Below are 19,711 nucleotides of genomic sequence, written 5' to 3'. Positions count from 1 at the left end.
AGCCAGACAGTGATCAGTTTACGTAGTTCTTTGTTACACGTAAATGAATACCCCTTGCCCTCTCCAAACCTGCGGTTCTGTTAAGGCAGGCTGTTATCAATATTATTCTTTGGTTTTCATAAAATTCCCATCCCACCTCTAGGAGTTCTGACCGTGTAGGTGCAGGGTGGGAAGTGGGTGGAGGGCCTGGGTACTGAAAGAGGCCCTGGTGAGTCTACTGTGTGTCCCTGGGCGAGGGCCACCGAGGGAGCAGGTTAACTGCGCGGCCAGATTCTGTTTGCTCTCTTGTGGGAGACCTTTCTTTGGTTTACACAGCAGTTCCTCCTCCCCAGCAGAGGTTGCGGTTTCTAATTTGTTCTGATACAGCAAAGACCATCCATTCCCTAAGGCCTGTCACTCGATGATAATATTGCTTTAGATCTCCCGGCTCTCTGACTTCTGAAGCCAAATGGAAGCCCAAGTGAGAACAGGCTCTGGGCTGCTTTGCAGTACCTGAGGTGAGGGATCCACAGCCAGTGCCCAGCAACCGCCCTCATGCATGCCCAGGCCCTGCCCACTCCTGCCGGGGCCCTGGCCTGCGGCTCCAAGACCCAGACCCCCCTGCCATCCTGACTTCACATATACTGGTTGGTGATACTGGAAACATCAGTCCCCATTCTTGGCTCTGCCCCACTGAGTGGCCGAGCCCTGGCTGATCACTTACGGAGATGCTCAATGATGCTATCAATGGTCGGCTTAAAAAGGGCATTCATGGCATCTGGACTCATCCTCAGCATCCCCTGCGAGGACCACTTCACAAAATCCACACTGTGGAGGCATGACAGAGAGAGAATGAGCGGCGAGTGTATAAAGGATACCCAGGCTAACCTGCATAGTCATGGGCCCTGGTAGAATGGTTGTCACATCCGAGGGGGCCGAAGGGGGCTTGAAAGTCCAAAGAACCCTTAGAAATACACTAAACCACCAGGACCCAGACCCTTAGAAGCTTCAAAGCTAAGGCATAACCTCTTTTGTTTCTCTTTGCTTTTGCCTGTGGCCAACATTGCCCTGAGACAGTGGAAGCCAAAGTCTAGTGCAGAAGGCAGGGAGATAAATAATTCAACAAATATTTACCGAGCACCTACTACCTATGCATCAGGTTCTGTTGTAGACACTGGGGATAAAGCAGGGCCCCAAACAGATAAACTTCCCTGATTTCATACAGCTTATCTTTTTAGTGCGTAATCATAGCTGACACAGAGATAGTATTTTCCAGGTCTCAGGCATTGTGCTAAGCATATACGAATACATTTCATCCTCACAACAACCCTTTGAGGTAAGTGGAATTATCATGCCCATTTTCCAGATGAAAAAACTAAGGAACAAAAAAGTTGAGTCACTTGCCCAAGGTCACACGGCAAGTGTGTAGGATTGGAACTCAGAGTCCACACCACCTTCCTCCTCCCCATGAACAGAATCTACCCCCTAGACTGTCCTGAGCCAAACATGAGCCCAGCTCACTTGCTCTTCCTCAAGGCGTGCTCCACACTGTGCCCACGGAACTTCTTGTAGTAGTCAATGAAGGAGAAGGGCAGGGTGATGTTCAGCGGGTTAGTTCGGTCCGGGGCAGCTGCCCTTTTGCGAGACTCAAATGCAATCATTAAGTCAACCCAGGCCGCAGGACGCTTGATTTTGAATTGCTCAATAAAATCCTCTCCGAATATTTTACACAGAAGCTTTTCAAATTCATAATCTACTCCTAAAGATCCATAGGGTCCACCTGAGTCAAGAACAAAATGGGAGACCACTATGTTAAAAACGGTCAGAAATGGAATCCAGAGTCTGAGAAGCAGCCTAGCCTGGGTTCTGGGTTCTGCTCAAAGACAGCAGCACAGACTTGGACCCACTTAGCCAGCAGACCGCAGCTATGCGTTTTTACTTACACTTTAAAACCCTTAGGTTCTTCTCATTCCACATGGAGAAACTTTCCTACAGAAATCACTCGTCAACAATCTGTTTAAAATCAATTACATTTGAAATAAAATCGATACATTTAACTAACTAGGGGCATCATGGTATTCCCACCCAAGATATCCAAGGACAGTGTCTGGAAAACCAGCAGACCTCACTTAGTCCCTGTGACCTACTAATTACTCATCCCCACCCCACCAAGAAGAAGAGAATGTTCTTTGGTTTGATGATCTTGATCCAAGACCAGGCGTCCTGGGACCTCCCTAGAAAGCTTAACCAAATCACAGGTGACGATCATGGCCAGGATCTGAAACAGGCTCACTTTATGCCCAAACCCAAGTTATGGTGGTTTGTGTTTTAAAGGCCATTTAACTGCATTTTGCTCTCTGGTCTCATGCATCCGTATCCTCTACTGCCTGTAATTCCACATGCTGGTGGCACTGAAAGAATGAGATACTGAGAGAAATCTGAAATGAGTTAAACAGCTCAGGCATGAGAAAATTAGCCATTTTTCTCATTTTCTCAGGCTTACCTGTTGCTTTGTACAGTTCTTTAAGGTGTCCCTCCGGTAATCGTATCTGATGGACTGTCACGTCTACGGTGCCACCGCCACTGTCCACTACCACATACTTGTCACCTGGTATGAAAACAGCCAACCTTTATATAGACCACTTGTCCATCATGTCCTGGAACAAGCTGGCAGGATGACTTGCTGTACCCACCTAAGCGCCATCAACACTCATTAGTACAATAGTTTTGCTAATTAGCCACACAGTGAGTTATTCATGACTAAAGAGATGAGATAGTGTCTGCCCAGAAGTGCTGGTTAGCATGGATGATGAACCCAAATGAGTGAATCTTTAGGACTAAAGCATTCAGGTCATGCGCTGCTGCATACCTGGCACGTGTGGACCACTTCCTACCAAGTTAATAGCACCATCAAATGACCTGCTGTTTAGCACAAGACTCACTCTGGAACTGGTGAGTCCCAATTCCTACTTTTCTTCTGAAGAACCTATATGGTTTTAGAACATGCAAAATGACAGCTCCAAAAAGAGCTCTCCCTGGGCGAGTGGTCTGTAAAACCAACTGACTTGGAATATTTTCCAAAAGTACAAAAGGAACAAATAGAAATGCATTTTTGCCAGCAGCCCCCCCACCCCCACCCCACACACACACAATCAGCAGGGGCAAAGGACGTTTAAAGATGCTACCTTCCTCCAGCTCGGACCAGATTTCTCCTATGACATTCTCCACCAAAAAGGTCCGACTCTGCCGATTACGTCGTACGTGTTCCTTAGCTAGTGGCCAACAGAAAGAAAATAACGACGGGTAAGAAAACATGAAAGAGCTGGCAGTCACCTGCAGTCAGTGGAGGTAAAAGAGCATGGGAGGTTTAGGAACAGAACATTTGGTGATACTTGATCAAAATGATTACATAAATACAACATAGGGAATGACAAAGTCAGCTCTTCCAGAGCAAGTGGCTATTTCCACCAGCCTTCATCTATTCATCTGCCTGGCAGCTTTGGCCAGTGCCCTGCTGAAAAGCTCACCCTGATGAGACTCCCTTCCTCCAGGGACACTTTCAGGGGAATGCGAATAAAATAGGCCAATTTCCTGGCTTTGCAGCCCCAGCGAGGAGGCTGTCTGCCAAGCAGCCTGCAGTGCGCTTGGTTAAATAATTTCACATCAAGCAGCTTTGTCTGATACAAGGAATGCGGGGTATGTTTTCCTAATCTGGATCCTGGATAAACGGCCAGGAGCCCTTTCCAGACCCCGTTGAAGTCGACATGCTCTTCAGCCACAAGGTGGCGCTTCAGCCACAAGGCGGCACGGCTGAACCTAGAAAAGTCGGCGCCGCCTTTTTCCTGCACACCGCGGGACAACCCGGGGGCGGCTCGGGGTACTCCGTGGCTGTGACTCGCGTGGGTATTTCATCTCCCGCAGGCCTCCTGACAGCCCCGTGAGGCGGACAGGCACAAATCACATCGTCCTGTGTTCAGACGAGGAAACCAGGTCAGGGAGGTCAAGGGACTTGCAGTTCCCACGACTCTGTCTTGCAGCCTGAAATTAACCCTCAGACCACGGACCCCCTCTGCCTTTGAGATTTAACAATTTAGAGTGAAGTCTGAAAAAGCAGGATACGAATGTTAAGAGGTGGGAAGGGTGCTGTGAGAGGGGGCCTGGGAGGCAGCAGAGCACAGGCACGATGGGAATTTGGGCAAATCACGTGACGCCTCTCACAGGCAGAGCAGGGGCCAGCCCTCTGATTTATCCTCAGCACCCACTGTGCCACCAGGTGCACAGCAGGTGATAAGGAAGGCAAAACACCAAGTATGAGACGGGGAACCCAACAAATGATCGCTACAATGAACAATTTAGAGCAATCCTGGTTTTACGGACGAAGGCTCTGTCCACCGCTCTGCTGTCCCATCCCACAAGTGTCCCCTCGACCAATTTTTTAGTCCCCAGGCCCTACAAATCCAGCTGTTGCTGGTTATCCAGTAAAGAACCCTTGACCCTCCAGCCTCCTTCAGCAAGGAGCACAGTGTCTGCAAAACATCTTCTCCGGGGATTAGAATGGCAAACACCGGGCCGGCCTTAAGTTCCTCAGGCTCCGGTTTACAGCGGAGAGGCCAGCCCCCGATGAAAGAGTTCCCGTGGGCCTGGGAGGGATCTCCAAACTCAGGGCTTCTCTGCTGTTCCCAACATCAGCTCCAGATGAACTTATATTGCACACCTTGTAGTGGGCATTGGTTTTCTAAAACAATCTAGACGACTAATGAAATGGCATTCATAAAAAACGGCCTAGTGAGGCTAATAAAACATGTTCTGAGCTTCAAAAAATTATCTCATTTTTCGGGCAAATTAAGCCCAAGATTGTGAAAAATGTAGCCTTTTCTAATCTCATTAAGTCTTTTTGGAGTAAAATAATACCGACAGCAAACCCTGCAGTGCTGGGGGCAGAGTGCCAGCTCTGGTCTCCTCAGTGGTGGCCACTGGGCGTCCATCAGGGAGGAGCATCAGGGGCAGAAAACAGCCAGGGGGTCTCAGGGTATTAATGCCATCCTGGGTATCCCGGATTAAGTGCTCTGCCAGGCCTCCGCACATAGCAAGCACCCCGTCCTTCCGGGAGACGGGTTCCCACCGTAAAGCAAGGCTGAGAGAGAACCCCTGTCTCACTGCCCCTCTGAGGGATGGTGGCCAACAATTTGAGGATTTCAAAAACCAAAGACACGCCTCTGAGCACAGGAAAAAACAGTAAATCCCACAAGGCACAGGACACAGACACAGGGCAGTGTGAGGGTAGGTAGGATATGTTAAAGGAAGGGAACCAAAAACTGAGCCCTTGGGGAAGGCAAGCATTCAAAAAAATTTCCCCCTCAAATGTGAACGTTATACTTAAGAAGTGTCAAGGAATGCTGTGTTGAATTAGCTAATTCTGACATGAGCTGCTGTTCATGAACAACTGAGTAAGAATCAGCATATGAAATATACAGCCCAGTCAGTCACTCCTCTTTTTTCCAGTTACAACAATGAAGAAGGAAATTTAAATAACGAGATCATCCTGAGTATTTAAAACATGAATGCATTGGATTTAGTTAGCAGTGAGGCCAGCCTTGGCATGCTGGGGAGGCCAAGCATTGTGAGAAAAAGGCAAATCAAGCCCTCAGACTTAGAGGGAAGCCCGTTTCCATTCATTCTGGGTGAAGCAGATCCAGGGTGCGAACACATGGCCCCAGCAGGCTGAGGCAGCAGCCCGGGGACAAGCGAACTTCTTGCCACTGTCTCGTGGCTGAGGCTCACAGACGCCTCCATCCTGGGTTAAAAATGCAGAGCAGTGGCTGCCGGGGCAGAGTCACCCTGTGAAGAGGAAGAGAGGCCTGTGTGGGCAGGAATGTGTGCCTGCGAAGGGTGAGCCTGGGCCCCAGCACCCCGGGCAGTGCAGAGACAGGCGTTGGGAAGAGGACCAAGAAAAGCTTGGGACCAACCGGTGACCGTCCTCACTGATGGCATCCCTCTCCTCCTGGGCCTGGGCCTTGCAGGGCAGGATGGAGACGGGCTTGGGCGATGGGGGGTTTTCTGTCCTCGGAGCCCTCACCCGGGCACAGAGCTCAGAGCCGGGGCACACAGCGCCACCTCCCCAGCTCCCATCAGCTTCCACGCTCACTCACGTGGCTCTGAGTGATCCAGGGTGTCTGCAGATTCCGTGGCCCTGGACAGACCGACGGAGCCCTGCATTCCAGGGAAAACAGTCCTGAGGCACAAGATTGTGAGCAACTTGCATATAGTAAACATTAAAGAGAAAAAGGCCCTTAAAATGCCCATCCCGGGTCTCCATGGGCGGTGCTCCTTCCCACAGCTAAATGAGCATCAGTCCCTCAGGAAAAGTCAGCCCTTTCCATCTCTAGTGTCAACTCTCGCCAGGTTTATAGTTAGGACACATAATGAGCTCATCACACACGAAGCAGCCCCAATGAGTGAGTCAGCAATAAATCAACAGTCTTAACGGAGGAATTAATAACAAGCAAGTGGGATTAGATTAAGAATCAGTTAATAGAGAGGAGAGATGATAAACACCTAGTAAAATGCAAGGCCGAGAGCCGCTCTCAGGCCACCCTTGGGTTCTTGGAGAGAAGTGTCCTCCCCTAAGGTACTTGGGTGGGTGACGAACTAGGGTAACCACTGCTGAGTTTACGGGGGTCCTTGGAGGGGCCAGGTAGGGGGGCTGAGCACACAGATACTTAAGGGCCAACCTCCTCCAGAAGCATCTTGATTTCTCACGACCGCACTGAGTGCCTTCAAAACTCCAAGGCACAGAAACATGCAGGGGGCTGGAGGGAAGACAGCGGGGAGGGGGAGAGAGAGAGCAGGAGGTACCCTGTGCAAACCCAGCTCCTACTGTGTCACTGGAGCTGTACCCATTGACCGTGGCCTTGCTGCTCAGCTCAGTCATCTGGTGCAACCGCAGCTTCCGGCAGTAGATGGAGGCCCCCTCGGGCTCCAAGGCGATGAAGAGTTGCTCCGAGTTCTCGGGGGAAGCCAGGCCTGCCTGGAAGACAGAAGGCAAGGCTGGGACCCCTCCAAGGACACCCACACCTTGGGCTGACACCCCGCAAGGAAGGGACACTCACACTCTGCTTGTTTGGGAAATTCCCTCCACAGGCCTCTCCAGAGCCTAAAATCGGGGGTGATCGGGTGCTGGTCCCCAAGCCAGGTACCCAAACGTCACAGAGTGGGGAAAGAAAATGTACAAACGCCCTTGGGAAATTCCAGGCCCTGTGAGCCTCAGGGCCTCCTGCATTTGGGGCCTGCTTGGCCCAGAACTGAGAAGCACAAAGGGGCAAAGGACCGAAAACTTTGAAAACCACCACGGGATGGAAGGCCGATGGTCTGTTCCCGGTTCCAGGACTAAATGGTCTGACCGAATCGTAGCAAAGCCCAATCTTTGGTGGCCTAGGAAACAGAAGGGCCATCACTGGGCCTCAGCTATGCAAGCGTCTGAGTCTGTTGTGTGGGAATCTGACCTGTTATCTCTAGAGCACCAGGGGAGCTCCAGGAGAAAGCCCCCCCTGGAATCCCACAGAGTGCCCGTTTCCTAGCGTGCAGGGGGAAAGGCCACTGACAGTTATCTTATTCAAAGCCTCTATCCCTTTCACAGCAGAAACGCTTCTGCCCCGTGACGTCTGGCTTGTTCCCATCACAGCCCCTCCAGGCTTCACGAAGGGCAGCCAGGCGGCTCCGGGACCAGCCTTCTGAGGGTGCTGAGAGACACAGCCCGGCCTGGCCTCTCACAGCCTTGACCCGGAGCACGAGATCTAGCTTGCTTGTTGAAGCTGCCCAAGCTCACGGCTTTCCTTGGTTGCCAGCACAATGGGAAACAAAAACTAGCTCCTTCTATCACCACTGTGTTTGCTGTCTCTGCTGCCATTTCCGAGGAAAGCCGGGATGCGCCCTCGTGTGGCACCCACTTTGGAGAAGGCTCCCAGGTCCCCCCAGGCCCCGGGAGGTTTAGTGGACTCATCTCGTCAACCAGGGACAAAGGTCCGCCTAACGTCACACATGTACAATGACCCGGTGGGGAAGAGCTGGCCTAGAGTCACGGGCATGGGCGGAAGGAGCTTAGGAGGGTCAATTATTGGGCAAAGAGGGGAGGGGAGTTCAGGTTAGAAATTAGAAATGCCTTTCGTCCAACCCCTTCACTTTATGAAGAAAGAAACCAAGGCTCGGAGAGGTAGGGCAACCAACTGTCCCGGTTTCCTGGGACACTGGCCTTTCAGTGCTAAACCCGGGACAGTCTTAGGCTCCAGGGTATCCCAGAGAAGTGGCAGAGCAGTCCAGGCCCAGGTCTTGAGGCTTGCAGACCAGCTCTTTTTTTTTTTTTTTTAATAAATTTATTTATTTATTTATATTTAATTTTGGCTGTGTTGGGTCTTCGTTTCTGTGCGAGGGCTTTCTCTAGTTGTGGCAAGCGGGGGCCACTCTTCATCGTGGTGCGCGGGCCTCTCACTGTCGCGGCCTCTCCCATTGCCGAGCACGGGCTCCAGACGCGCAGGCTCAGTAGTCGTGGCTCACGGGCTCAGTTGCTCCGCGGCATGTGGGATCTTCCCAGACCAGGGCTCGAACCCGTGTCTCCTGCATTGGCAGGCAGATTCTCAACCACTGCGCCACCAGGGAAACCCCAGACCAGCTCTTTAATTGGTTCTCAGCTCTCCTACTCTTAGTAACTCCAGGTACTGGGGTAGGGCCCAGGCCTCTGTACTTTGACAAAACCCGTGGGTGCCCCTAATACTCCTCCTGAACTGGTTTGAAGGTACGCTCTCTACTCATTTACTCTGTGACAGTACTGCCTAGACCCGCTGTCATTCATTGTCCCTAATAACCACACCCCAAACGAACCAGTTAATTACGTCTTAACGAGATACCATCAGCTGGCAGGTGACTGAAAATCTCCACTTTGCCAAAACCATGAATGCCTCACAAGGGCAGAACCCGTCTGGAAGACTGAATTACAAAACCAGATGGAACCGCACACGCCTACACCCTCCGCCAGGAACCCGCCTCCTACCTTCCTTCCTTGTACCCTTGGCTGAGGCTGACCACATAGGCAGCATCTGTGCCCATCAGCAGGGTGCCCAGGTCAAAGAGGCCAGGTCTGCCCTTAGCTTACACGGGTCAATAGGTTAGTGACACAGATGCGCGACAAGATTTCCCCATCCAAGGGAATAAAGGTGCCCCCTCCCCCAACCTCGCTTTCTCATAGGGTCTCCTCAGACAGCCTCAGCACAAAGGCAGACAAAGGTTAAAATGCCCGATGAAATAGGACATGGGTTACACGCGTCAGGTGCCACCAGGAACAGTGAAACCTCTGAACCTTTATCCCCAGGATCCCAGAAGAAGAAATCCAAAGGGACACCAGGAGGAGCCCCGTCTACAGAACGGCGCTCGTGGACTGGTCCTTCTATCCTCATGTGTTTGTACGTAAAGCCAAGGCCCTCCTAGAACAGAAGCTCACGGGCCCAGCTCCCACAACATGGGCTGAGGAAGAAGGAGAGACGCGTTACAAAGCAACAGTGGGCCCTGGATGTACAGCCTCTCCTCCAAAGTTCAGGATGGAGGATAAACTGGGAGGAGGCTAGTGCGGGCAGAGCAGAGCGGTGCCCAGGACTCAGTGCGGAGGAAAGGCATGGGCTCTGCCCACTCAAAAGGCACATTCCTGTCATTGTGTCCCACTGGGAGGTCAACCAGCCAGGCAGCTCCCATGTGGCTGGTAAGAGCAACAGGGGCCTGGGCCCAGCGGGAATGGGGACGGCAGGGGACAAAGGAGAGCAGAAAATAGACGCCCTTATTCCCCTCCATGCCTTCCCAGAAATTCTGAGCAGGATCTCTAACTTAGATGTGAAACATCTATGTGGAAAATCACATCAAGAGGTCCAGAGGAGTGGAGAGCCTGGAGTAAGCAGGCTCTTCACTCAAGGGCGTCCGAGGGTACCTGGTGTGTGACTGAGACCACGCCCCCACCGGATGCTCCCACATCCTGAAGATGTGAAAAACAAGCAGGCTGACCTGAATCTGCCCCGAACAGCGTGGACTGCACCCCTCGGGGGGCCTTTCACCTGTCCCTCCCCAGCTGGGCTGGCCTCAGCTCCACAGCAAAAGCTTTGACCTATTTCCACGGGGAGTTCCCCCACAGTACCCTGCTCAGGATGCAGACAGAAGCAGAGGTGAAGAGGACCCCAAACCAGAGGGGAGGGGAAAGGCAAGGTCACTGGAGGCCCCGGCAGTGCCTGGAAGGCCCAGGACAAAGTAACCACACTCCTTTGCTTAAGCCAGCCCCCCTGTCCACTCCCCAGTGAGAGTGAGGGGCCGTGTCCCTACCAGCAAACTCTCATGGAGGCCACAGGGAGAGGTGAGGGGGAGGCAAAGGGAGGCAGCTGCCTCTGCACGGATTCCCAGTCACCAGGAGGCTTCCCAGAGCTGCTGGTGGGCTCTGAGAGAAGGAGGAAATGCGAAAGTCTCTGCCCGACTCTCAGAAACCCAGATGTCTTTATCTCTGAGCAGAAGAATCCAGTGCCCTGAAATGTAAGCTTTGTTTCCACATGAAAACACTTGCCATCCTTCTCAGCAGAAGCCCTCTGGCCTGGCAGCTGGCAGGAGACCTGGGGGTCTTTTCCTGGGATCAGGCCAGGGTCAACTAGGGCAGGAGAGCTCTCTCTCCGCTTTCAATAGTTCTGCCTCTGGAGCTGGTATCTCAAGGCCACTGTTCCGTTCCAATGTGAGCTCCCCCTCTGCTCAGCCCCCGGCCCAGCACCTAGCATATTCTGCCCCCGACTATAGATCCATGCGGACCTGTCTAGCCTCTCCTGCAAGATGGTACATTTTCTAAGGGCAGCAGTCAGGTCTTCTTGCCCCGGAGCACACAGTAGGTGCTCAGAGGGCAGCTGCCGAATGAATGAATCACCCATCCCTCCAGCCAGCCTTTATTCTGCAATTTCTGGCCCTTCTCATGAGAGCATTTCAAACATGACCTGAGGATTCTGCAATCAGAAAGCGTCTGAGCAAGGAGGTTGCTACCCCATTTGACTTCTCCACGAATCTGGGCCAGCAAGAGCTCCATCGTAGTAGTTTTTAGCGCTCTGCTTCCTGGTCACGAGCTCCACCTGAGAGGAGCGGGTGGGTGAGAAGACCGCACTCCGGGGAGGCCGAGGACGTGGGCAGTTACCACCTCGACCACTCTGCTCCTTGGACCCGCCGTCAGCCAGGAAAATCCGCCAGGGGCTGTGTCCACAGCCGAGAAAAACAGCCAGACCAGCGGAGTGCTCAGCTGGCCTGGTGTCAAACTGCAAAGAGCTACAGCTGCACGGCTTCTGAGTGTCATGGGGTTGGGTTTCTTTCCTGATGTGATTATTTTTCACTGCCGTTTGTTCAGAGAGGGAGGCAAATGGAAGCTGAAACTCCGTGTTAGAGGAGATCATCGTACGTTGGGGAACATCATTTATTTAACAGGTTTCTGGAACCTACTAGAGGTACACATTTTAGGCAAAATGCCTCTAGAAATACACTGGACTACCTCCTATGCATGATGTGCTCAGGATGCAGTGGGACTATCATCTCCTCATTCTGGGTCTTTCCTGAGGGCCTCAGAAGAGGCTTCAGCTGTTCTTTCTGCCACCATCTTTTCACTGAATGCTCTTAAAGGGTCTAAAGCTGTCCCGAGGCTGTGGATTATAAAAGATGGAGACTTAACCCACTTTCTCAACAATCACTTGACATAAGAGGAGTTTTGGAAGTTTCACAGATGAAACTGTCCCCATGTCAAGTGCTGGGCAGCCCTCACTGGCAGTGAATCTCAGTCCTCCAAGTGCAGGCCCCAGGCCCACCCCCTGCAGGCCTGCTTCTCCACGGGAGATGCTGCCCAGAGATTCATCTCCTGGCTCTGGTCCAGGCCTCTTCCCCCTCCACCAGGCCGGTGGAGGATGGCGTTCAGCCTCCATGTGACTGTGCCATGAACTTGGGCTCGGGAGGCCTCCCATGAGCCCGGAAGGAGGGGCTCCCTTTGCCACAGGCAAGCGGGGTGGACAGACCAGTTTCCCAGCTGCCCTGACAGAGAACCATCCCCCCTCCTCATCCTTCCTGTTCATCTGTCAGACGACAGGCAGCACTTCAGGTGGAAGGGCTGGTGGGCGCTCTCAGATTTCAGAAGCTGGGCGGGCCAAGAACTGTGTTTTTTGCTCAGGTTCTGTATTTATCAGGTTTCTCCAGAGAAACAGAACCAGTAGGATGTATGTATATGTAGAAAGAGATTTGTTATAAGGAATTGGCTTACACGATTATGGAGACTGTCAAATCCCAGGACCTCGGTCGGCAAGCTGGACAGCCAGGAGGGCCGATGGTATAATTCCCTTGCCAGCAGGCTCAAGACCCAGGAGGAGCCGATATTTCAGTTGGAGTCCAAAGGCAGGAGGAAAACAATGTTCCAGTCTGAAGGCAGGCAGGCAGGCAGACAGGAGGAATTCCCTCTTATTTTATCTAGGAAGGTTCAGCTTTTTGTTCTAGTCAGGCCTTCCACTGATTGAATGAGACCCACCCACCTTAGGGAGGGCAATCTGCTCTATTCAGTCAATCAGTTTAAATGTTAATCTCATCCTAAAACATACTCACAGCAACACTCAGAATGATGTTTGACCAAATATCTGGGTATCCCTAGGCCCAGTCAGGTTGACACATAAGAGTAACCATCACAGGTATGCATCTTTCTTACTCTGCATAATAAATGGGAGGTGAGGAGGGAGAGTTGGAGAGATGCTAATTTTGGAGAGTAGCGAGCTCCATTTCCATCTTGTCATGAAGACTCTCCCAGAAGACAGGCTAAAGAGGGTGCCCCTGATATGCCACCTGCCCCTTGCCTGAAGTACAAATGGCTTCAATGAACCACTTGGATGCAAGTGATTTGAGAGCAGGGCTCCTGTCCTATGACTCAAGCACCTACCACAGTCCTGACACAGGAGGCCCCGGCACAGGCTTGTTTAATGAATAAATGAATGAGTGAACAAAGAATGAATGAATGGTACCTGCCATCTTAAAATCCATCCAGTGACTGTAAACTGAACACAAGTATCAAATCAGAGCTACAAAGGGCCAAACATTAAGCTGCACAGACACTGCCCTGGACAAACGTTACCCGGCATGGAGAGGACAGGCAGATCCACAGGGTGTCTCTGGGCCTCAGGAAGCAAATTCCCCCATCCCCTCCATCCATGCTGGTCACCTGGGCCCTGCCCAGGAGCTGCTGGCCCTCCTACTGCCTGAGGTGCCAAAGCCCAGAGGACGCCACGCCCCCCTCAGCCTGGCTTCCCCCTTGGCCTCCCCAGTGTAAGGGCCCTCTCCCCACACTGGGCTCCATCAGCCCCGACAAATCTACAAGTCACCGCACCTCTTTCTTTTTCACGCTAAAAATAAGAACTGTCTCCTTTCCGGGTCACATGTTTGTTGCTGAAGTCTTCCCATGGGCTGGAAAATGAAAGTCAGAACCATGATTCTTGAGTATCCTTCCTGGGAAAATTCAGGATCCCAGGCTGTGTCTTAGCAGACAGCCATGTCCCAGTGTCCCATCTTTGGGTCTTTGGACACTGCCTGAAGGCTGACACCAAGGAAGAGCTCCCTGATGCCCAGGGATCCCATGGACAGTGAAACTGCATTTGTGTCTCTTCCTTTTTAAAGAAGTTGCCTCTTTCTGGAACTTCCACCTTCTTCCTTCATCCCTATAAAAACAAATCTATTTTTGGCAAACACAAAGACTGAGCCAGATTCTCACGCTGAACAGAGGAAGGGGAGAGCAGAGGAGCCAGCCTGGGGCAGGGAAGGAAAGGAAGGGAATGGGAGAGTGCAGGGCGGGCGGGGGTGGAACACTGCCCTTCCTTGAACTCTACCTGCCTCCTGGCATAAAGCCTCAAGCGTCCAGGACAATTCCTGATGCCAAGGTGCCTGGGGCCATTTGACTGTGTTCAGAGATGAGCGTGGATTAGATGGGGGTTTTGAAAGGAAAGGTTTATATTTATACATGTGGCCACAGACTCAACATCAAAGGTGTGTCTCCAGGGAAAGGTGGCTCTCTCCTGAGAGGTGTGGCAGGGGACAAGGGGACATCTTATGACCTTCGTGACTTTCCCCAGCCCACTCAGGTTGAAGGCTCTGAAAACTGATTCTCAGCACAGACGTGACCCAGGCCCCAGGGGTGGCTTTCATTTATTAACCCAGGGGACTAAGTACAACAGGGGCCAGCTCTGTCCCCAGGACCAGAACAGCAGGTCAGTACGGCCAGCCATTCTTGCCATGAAGTCAGACACTCATGGAAGCCCCGTCGTGGCACAGGTTGTCCGCAAACAATGTGAGGGTTGGAGGCTACGAGGGTTTTGGCACCAGTGGTGCCCTCTGCACCCAAGAGGGATGGGCTGGCCGTCGACGCTGGAATGCTCTGTCTCCATGGCGCCATGTTGGCTGGCACGCTCCCTAACTGTACCACTGCCCTCACCCAGCGGTGGGTGTCCTCCACCAGGCAGGTCCAGCAGCCCTCTCCCCTGTCTGGGGCACCCGTACATGCCGTGCTCTTGTGTTGCTCCTAAGATGAACCGCGCAGAGGACAATCGTACTTCCTTTATTTCCCAACTGCATATGTGCAGCTTTCAGCCTCCACCAGGCTGATGTGCCTGGCTCATGGCCATTGGCCTTGTCTTTATTTCTTCCTTGTTCAAATATTCTTGTTCCCCAAGACTTTTCCTTGAGGGTCTCACTTCCACTTGCCCACAGAGAAATATCTCTGAACCTCAGTTTGCAATCCTAGCCCCAAGGAACCTACAGGGGCAACAAGACCTGGAAATGAATAAAGTCAGAAGGAAAACTGAGCCCAGCCCCTCCCCTTGTCCGTCTGACCCCCGCTGCTCCCCCAGGAGGAAGCTGAGGAATGGGAAGGCTCCTGGCCCCCCGCCTGTGGGAGACCCCTCGCTGCCTCCCCAGGGAGGCCTGTGAATGCTGGGGGACCCTGGAGTGGGGTGACAGCCACCGCCAGGTGCATCTTGGGCCCTGCCCGCCCCCAGCCCCGCACTTACCTGGTAGGCAGCTTGTCTCATGAACTGCTTGGCGGGCTGTTTCCAGATGGCAGGCACTGTGATAACCCACCTGACATCAGAGTTCTCGAACTCTGAACCCGTCTGATCGCGCAGCTCCTAAAGCCAAGGAAAATGCAGCAGGTCAAGTGGACAGAGCTGGTCCTCCTGTGGCTTTGCTGAAAATCCAGGCTTCCTGGCCGTGAACTCTCGGGGGCATCTATTCCGCGGCCCCCCGAACTTATCAGCGTCAGGAACAAGAGTCTGTTTTCTGAATATACAGCAAACAGGGAGCTCCCAGCTCCTTCCATTCCCTGGATGTGGCTGCAGGTGGGAGACGGCTGATCTGAGGCCTTTGGCCACTTCCTAGTCATGTGACTTAGGGCAAGTGACAACCTCTCAGGCCTCAGCTTCCTTATCTGTGCAGTAGGGATAATAATAAGCTCATACAGTTATTGGGAGGATTGATCATTTCCTGAGAGCTACACTTCCTGACAGCTTGCTCCGGTGTCAGCCTTGCTAAGCCCTTTCCATACCTCAACCTCATTAATCCACTTGAGAATCCTGTTAGGAAGAGATCAGCACTGCCCCTCTTCTACAGGTGGCAAACTAAGGCCTAGATACGTTCGGTATCTTTGTGATGATTGCCCAGCTAGAAAGTAGCAGAGCCAAAGTTTGGACCCAGATGCAGGTCTATCTTGACTTGAAAGGCCAAGGTCTTAACTAAATTGTTACTTTTGGTCTCCTATCTGAACAGTGCCTGGCCCGCAGGAATGCTTAACGACTGGTAGCATTTGTTATCAGAGTTGTCACTGTCACCCACCTTACTGCAGGCCCAGCACATCAGTGGAGTTTTCCTGGCAGGATGGGAAGGGTAGGAACAACACGACCTAAGCAAGAACCGTGCTGCCCTTGACTTTCAGTTAATGTAAAACCTATCTACAAAACAGAAACAGATTCACAGACATAGAGCTCAGACTTGTGGTTGCCAAGGGCGGAGGGATGGGGAGGTGGGGGAGGGAGAGGGATGGACTGGGAGTTTGGGGTTGGTAAATGCAAACTATTGCATTTAGAATGGATAAACAACAAGGTCCTACTGTATACGCAATCTCCTGGAAAAAGGAAAAGAATATTAAAAAAAAAGAATGTCTATATGTGTATAGCTGAGTCACTTTGCTGTACAGCAGAGATGGGCACAACATTGTAAATCAACTCTTCTTCAAAAAAAGAAAATCAGTGGGACCCATGTAGATAAACAGGACAGGTGGAAGCATCAGAGGTTTCCACCAGGCCCAGGTAGACAAAATATGTCTCTAGAATAGCTCTCAGACTCAGTATTCCCGCCGGTAAAATGGGAAGAATAACACTAACCCACAGCATTACTGGCAAGATTAAATGAGAACACACAGGGAACATCCGGCCCAGAGAAGACCTCTGACTGATGCTTGTTCCTCCCTTCTCCTCCCCTCCAGTTGCCACATTCACCAGACAAATCTGAAATCAAACCTAAACACACACTAATGTGCTTCTGCATCAAAGTCCGCTCTGGGGACATGTTTCAGAAGATTAATAGGCTGGTGATTTTTTTCCTGATGGGTATCTCATTTTCTCTATTGTTTCACATAGTTATCTTGGGGCTGACCCACCCTCTCACTGAACTAACTTCCTCTTTGATCAGTAAATTTTTTTTCCCTTTTAAAAAAAACTTTTCATTTTTCATTGTGAGAAAATACACGTAACATAAAATTCACCATCTTAACCATTTTTAAGTGTGTGGTTCAGTACATTCACTAAACTATTTTTTAATAAACATGTTTTTAAAAACATCTCTGCTTTAGACCAACGTGAAACAACCTTTTTTTTTTTTTAAATTGAGGCATAACTGATTTACAATGTTGTGTAAATTGCTGGTGTACAGCAAAGCGATTCAGATAGATATATATAGATATATATATAGATATATATATGAATGAATACATATATAGATATATATATCTATCTATATATATATATGTTCTTTTTCAGATTCTTTTCCATTATAGGATATTACGAGATATCGAATATAGCTCCCTGTGCTATACAGTAGGTCCTTGTTGTTTACTTATTTCATATATAGTACTGTCAAACTCCTAATTTAAATCCCAAACTCCTAATTTATCCCTCCCCATCCCTTTCCCCTTTGGTAACCATAAGTTTGTTTTCTATGTCTGTGGGTCTATTTCTATTTTATATATAAGTTCATTTGTATCATTTTTTTAGATTCCACATATGAATGACATGATATTTGTCTTTCTCTGTCTGACTTACTTCACTTAGTGTGATAATCTCTAGGTCCATCCATGTTGCTCCAAATGACCTTATTTCATTCTTTTTAATGGCTAATATTCCATTGTATATATGTACCACATCTTCTTTATCCATTCATCTGTCGATGGACATTTAGGTTACGTCCACATCTTTGCTATTGTAAATAGTGCTGCTATGAACACTAGGGTGCATGTATCTTTTTGAATTTGCATGTATCTTTTCATCTTTTCCGGATATTTGTCCAGGCGTGGGATTGCTGGTGAAAGAGCCATTTTTTGTTTATGTTTATTTTCGTTTTTTTAATCATGTTTTATTTCCTTGCAGGTCTGCACTGGGCTTTAAAAGCAGCTGAGCATGTGACGGGTTGGGAGGGCTTCTAAGCGTGGTGCCTATAACCATCCAGGCTACTTTAAACTCTTTAAACAGGAAAAGGCTCAAAGATGAATGATGGGCTTCCCTGGCCGTATGGAAAGTTGTCTGATGAACTGTTTGTTCGCCAGCGGGTGGAGATCAGCTTGGAAGGGAAGGGACCTGGCACTGACTGAGCATCTCACGTCAGGCACTTTCACTGACGGTCCCTCGTGAATAGTGAGACTGCTCCAGGGACGTGACTTCTGAGATATTCTACTTGAGCTTATTCTGGTCCAACATGCAATAGTCCCCCTCCGCACTGAGCCCACCTGCCCCTCAAACACCAGCCAGCCCCTTACGCAGGGCCTAGTTCCTATACACCTCGTCAAACAGCTCTTCTGCATGCAATTTCTTTACAACGTGTTCCCTGCTCGGAGAAGGTTCCGGAAGCTTCTGGCTGAGCCGACAGGTCCACAACGACCCACCCACCCAAGCCCGTGCCTGACCTCTGCCCCCTCCACCTCCTCCCTCCCTTGCGAGATGGTCTGTTCACGCCTTTCTTCTTGGCCAACTTGAAACACACTCCAGTGTCATGGACGTTCTCAAGTTCTACATTTTCCCTGAGTCCCCATGGCTGCTCCTCTTATTCCGGAGGCCCCCACCTCCCTCTGTGCCTTCCTCTTTCTCCAGGCGCTGAGCCCATCCCTCTGAGATCCTTCTCTTCAGGCCGACGGAGGTCCACCTCCTCTCCTGCTTCGCTGTCTCCTGGACCAATGGTGGCTTCCCTTCTGCAGGTCCCCGCCGGCCTTACTGCTCCTGCCTCTGGCTGGTCACCACCTTCTTCCTGAAGCGAACCCAGCCCATCTCCCTCCCACTTCCTTCCTTAGAATCCTCTCCCCACGCCTTTTCATAGAAGAATTTTTTCCCAGGAACCACTCCCTCCCTCCACCCCACCACCTTTATCTCCCTGGTTTTCATGTTCCTCAAATGACCCCGCAGTTGGAGTCTCAGCCTCGCCCTCAGCCCTCGGACAGACCTGCTTCAGGATCTGAGTGAGCTGCTAACATATCACTCTCCTCCACCTGCAGGCCCTCGGCACCACGTGGTCTCCCCTCCTCTAACGCTATCCTTGTGGCCATGGCAACCCCTGGGAGAAATCCTTTGAGGGCTCCCCACGACCCAGGAAGAATTCCTTCGTCTGGCCTTCGAGGCTTCACACGATCTCGTCCGGAGCTCGCTGTTCCTGTTCTCTCTGCAGCCTTGCCCTTCGCCTGCTCCAAACTGCCTGCTTCCCACAGCGGTTTGCTATGTTTTCTTTCCCCTGAGCTGTGCCTGGGCCGTTCCACCAGCGCAGAACACCCGCCCTTCCAGCTGCTGCCTGTCAGAGGCCCGCAATCTCTCTCCTCCGGGGAGGATTCCCTGCTGCTGCCCTTGGGCAGAACCTCTGCCTTCACCGAACACTCAACACCCACGGTTACCCCCTCACGACACCCACCCATCGACTGTATGCACTGGGTTTGTTTCCACGTGGCCAGAACTTGCATAGCACCTGGCTCACAAAAAGTACTCAAAACAAGAGGTACTTGAATGGATGAAAGCAGTGTTACGACCTCACTTCTTTGGCTCCCTCTAGCCCTATTTCTAGAATTCTATTCTACTCTATTTCTAGAATTCACTAAATTTCTTCTAGCGATCACATAATACCAAATGCTTCTGAAGTTCCCAATTCTTTTTGGATAGAGTTCAATACACGAAGCTCTTGAATCATCTGATCTACACCCACTCATCACCATGCTTATGGGAGGGGACACTGAGTGGATGGCTATATTCCATTTGGAAATTAGCCATTTTCTTAATTCTGGGCCATCACTGAACAAACCTTTGCAAGGGCAAACCAAGGGGGCTTATTCACCTGGTCAGCTTCTTCCATGGGGTCTGGGGTGGGGGGCATGGAGGAGAGGGGGGACAGCAGCAACTATTTACCAAGTAAATAGTTG

At 51.0% G+C, this 19,711-nt stretch overlaps 1 protein-coding gene across 2 annotated transcripts in view; it reads right to left on the bottom strand.

The window, feature by feature from the left end:
• The window catches only part of HSPA12A (heat shock protein family A (Hsp70) member 12A), a 68,605-nt gene that overhangs the window by 4,396 nt on the left and 44,498 nt on the right, over window positions 1-19,711 (bottom strand). For both annotated transcript variants that reach the window (XM_036828435.1, XM_036828436.1), the window contains 6 exons: window positions 15,060-15,176; window positions 6,835-7,006; window positions 3,165-3,251; window positions 2,483-2,587; window positions 1,501-1,759; window positions 704-807 (listed from right to left, as the gene is read on the bottom strand). In XM_036828435.1, the coding sequence (XP_036684330.1) occupies window positions 704-807; window positions 1,501-1,759; window positions 2,483-2,587; window positions 3,165-3,251; window positions 6,835-7,006; window positions 15,060-15,176 (844 nt within the window). The remainder of the gene's footprint in view (window positions 1-703; window positions 808-1,500; window positions 1,760-2,482; window positions 2,588-3,164; window positions 3,252-6,834; window positions 7,007-15,059; window positions 15,177-19,711) is intronic.

Source organism: Balaenoptera musculus, chromosome 16 (genome assembly GCF_009873245.2).
Source record: "Balaenoptera musculus isolate JJ_BM4_2016_0621 chromosome 16, mBalMus1.pri.v3, whole genome shotgun sequence".
NCBI classification, from domain to species: Eukaryota; Metazoa; Chordata; class Mammalia; order Artiodactyla; family Balaenopteridae; genus Balaenoptera; species Balaenoptera musculus.
The sequence above is the reverse complement of the archived record's forward strand: the minus strand, read 5'-3'. Positions and strand labels throughout refer to the sequence as shown.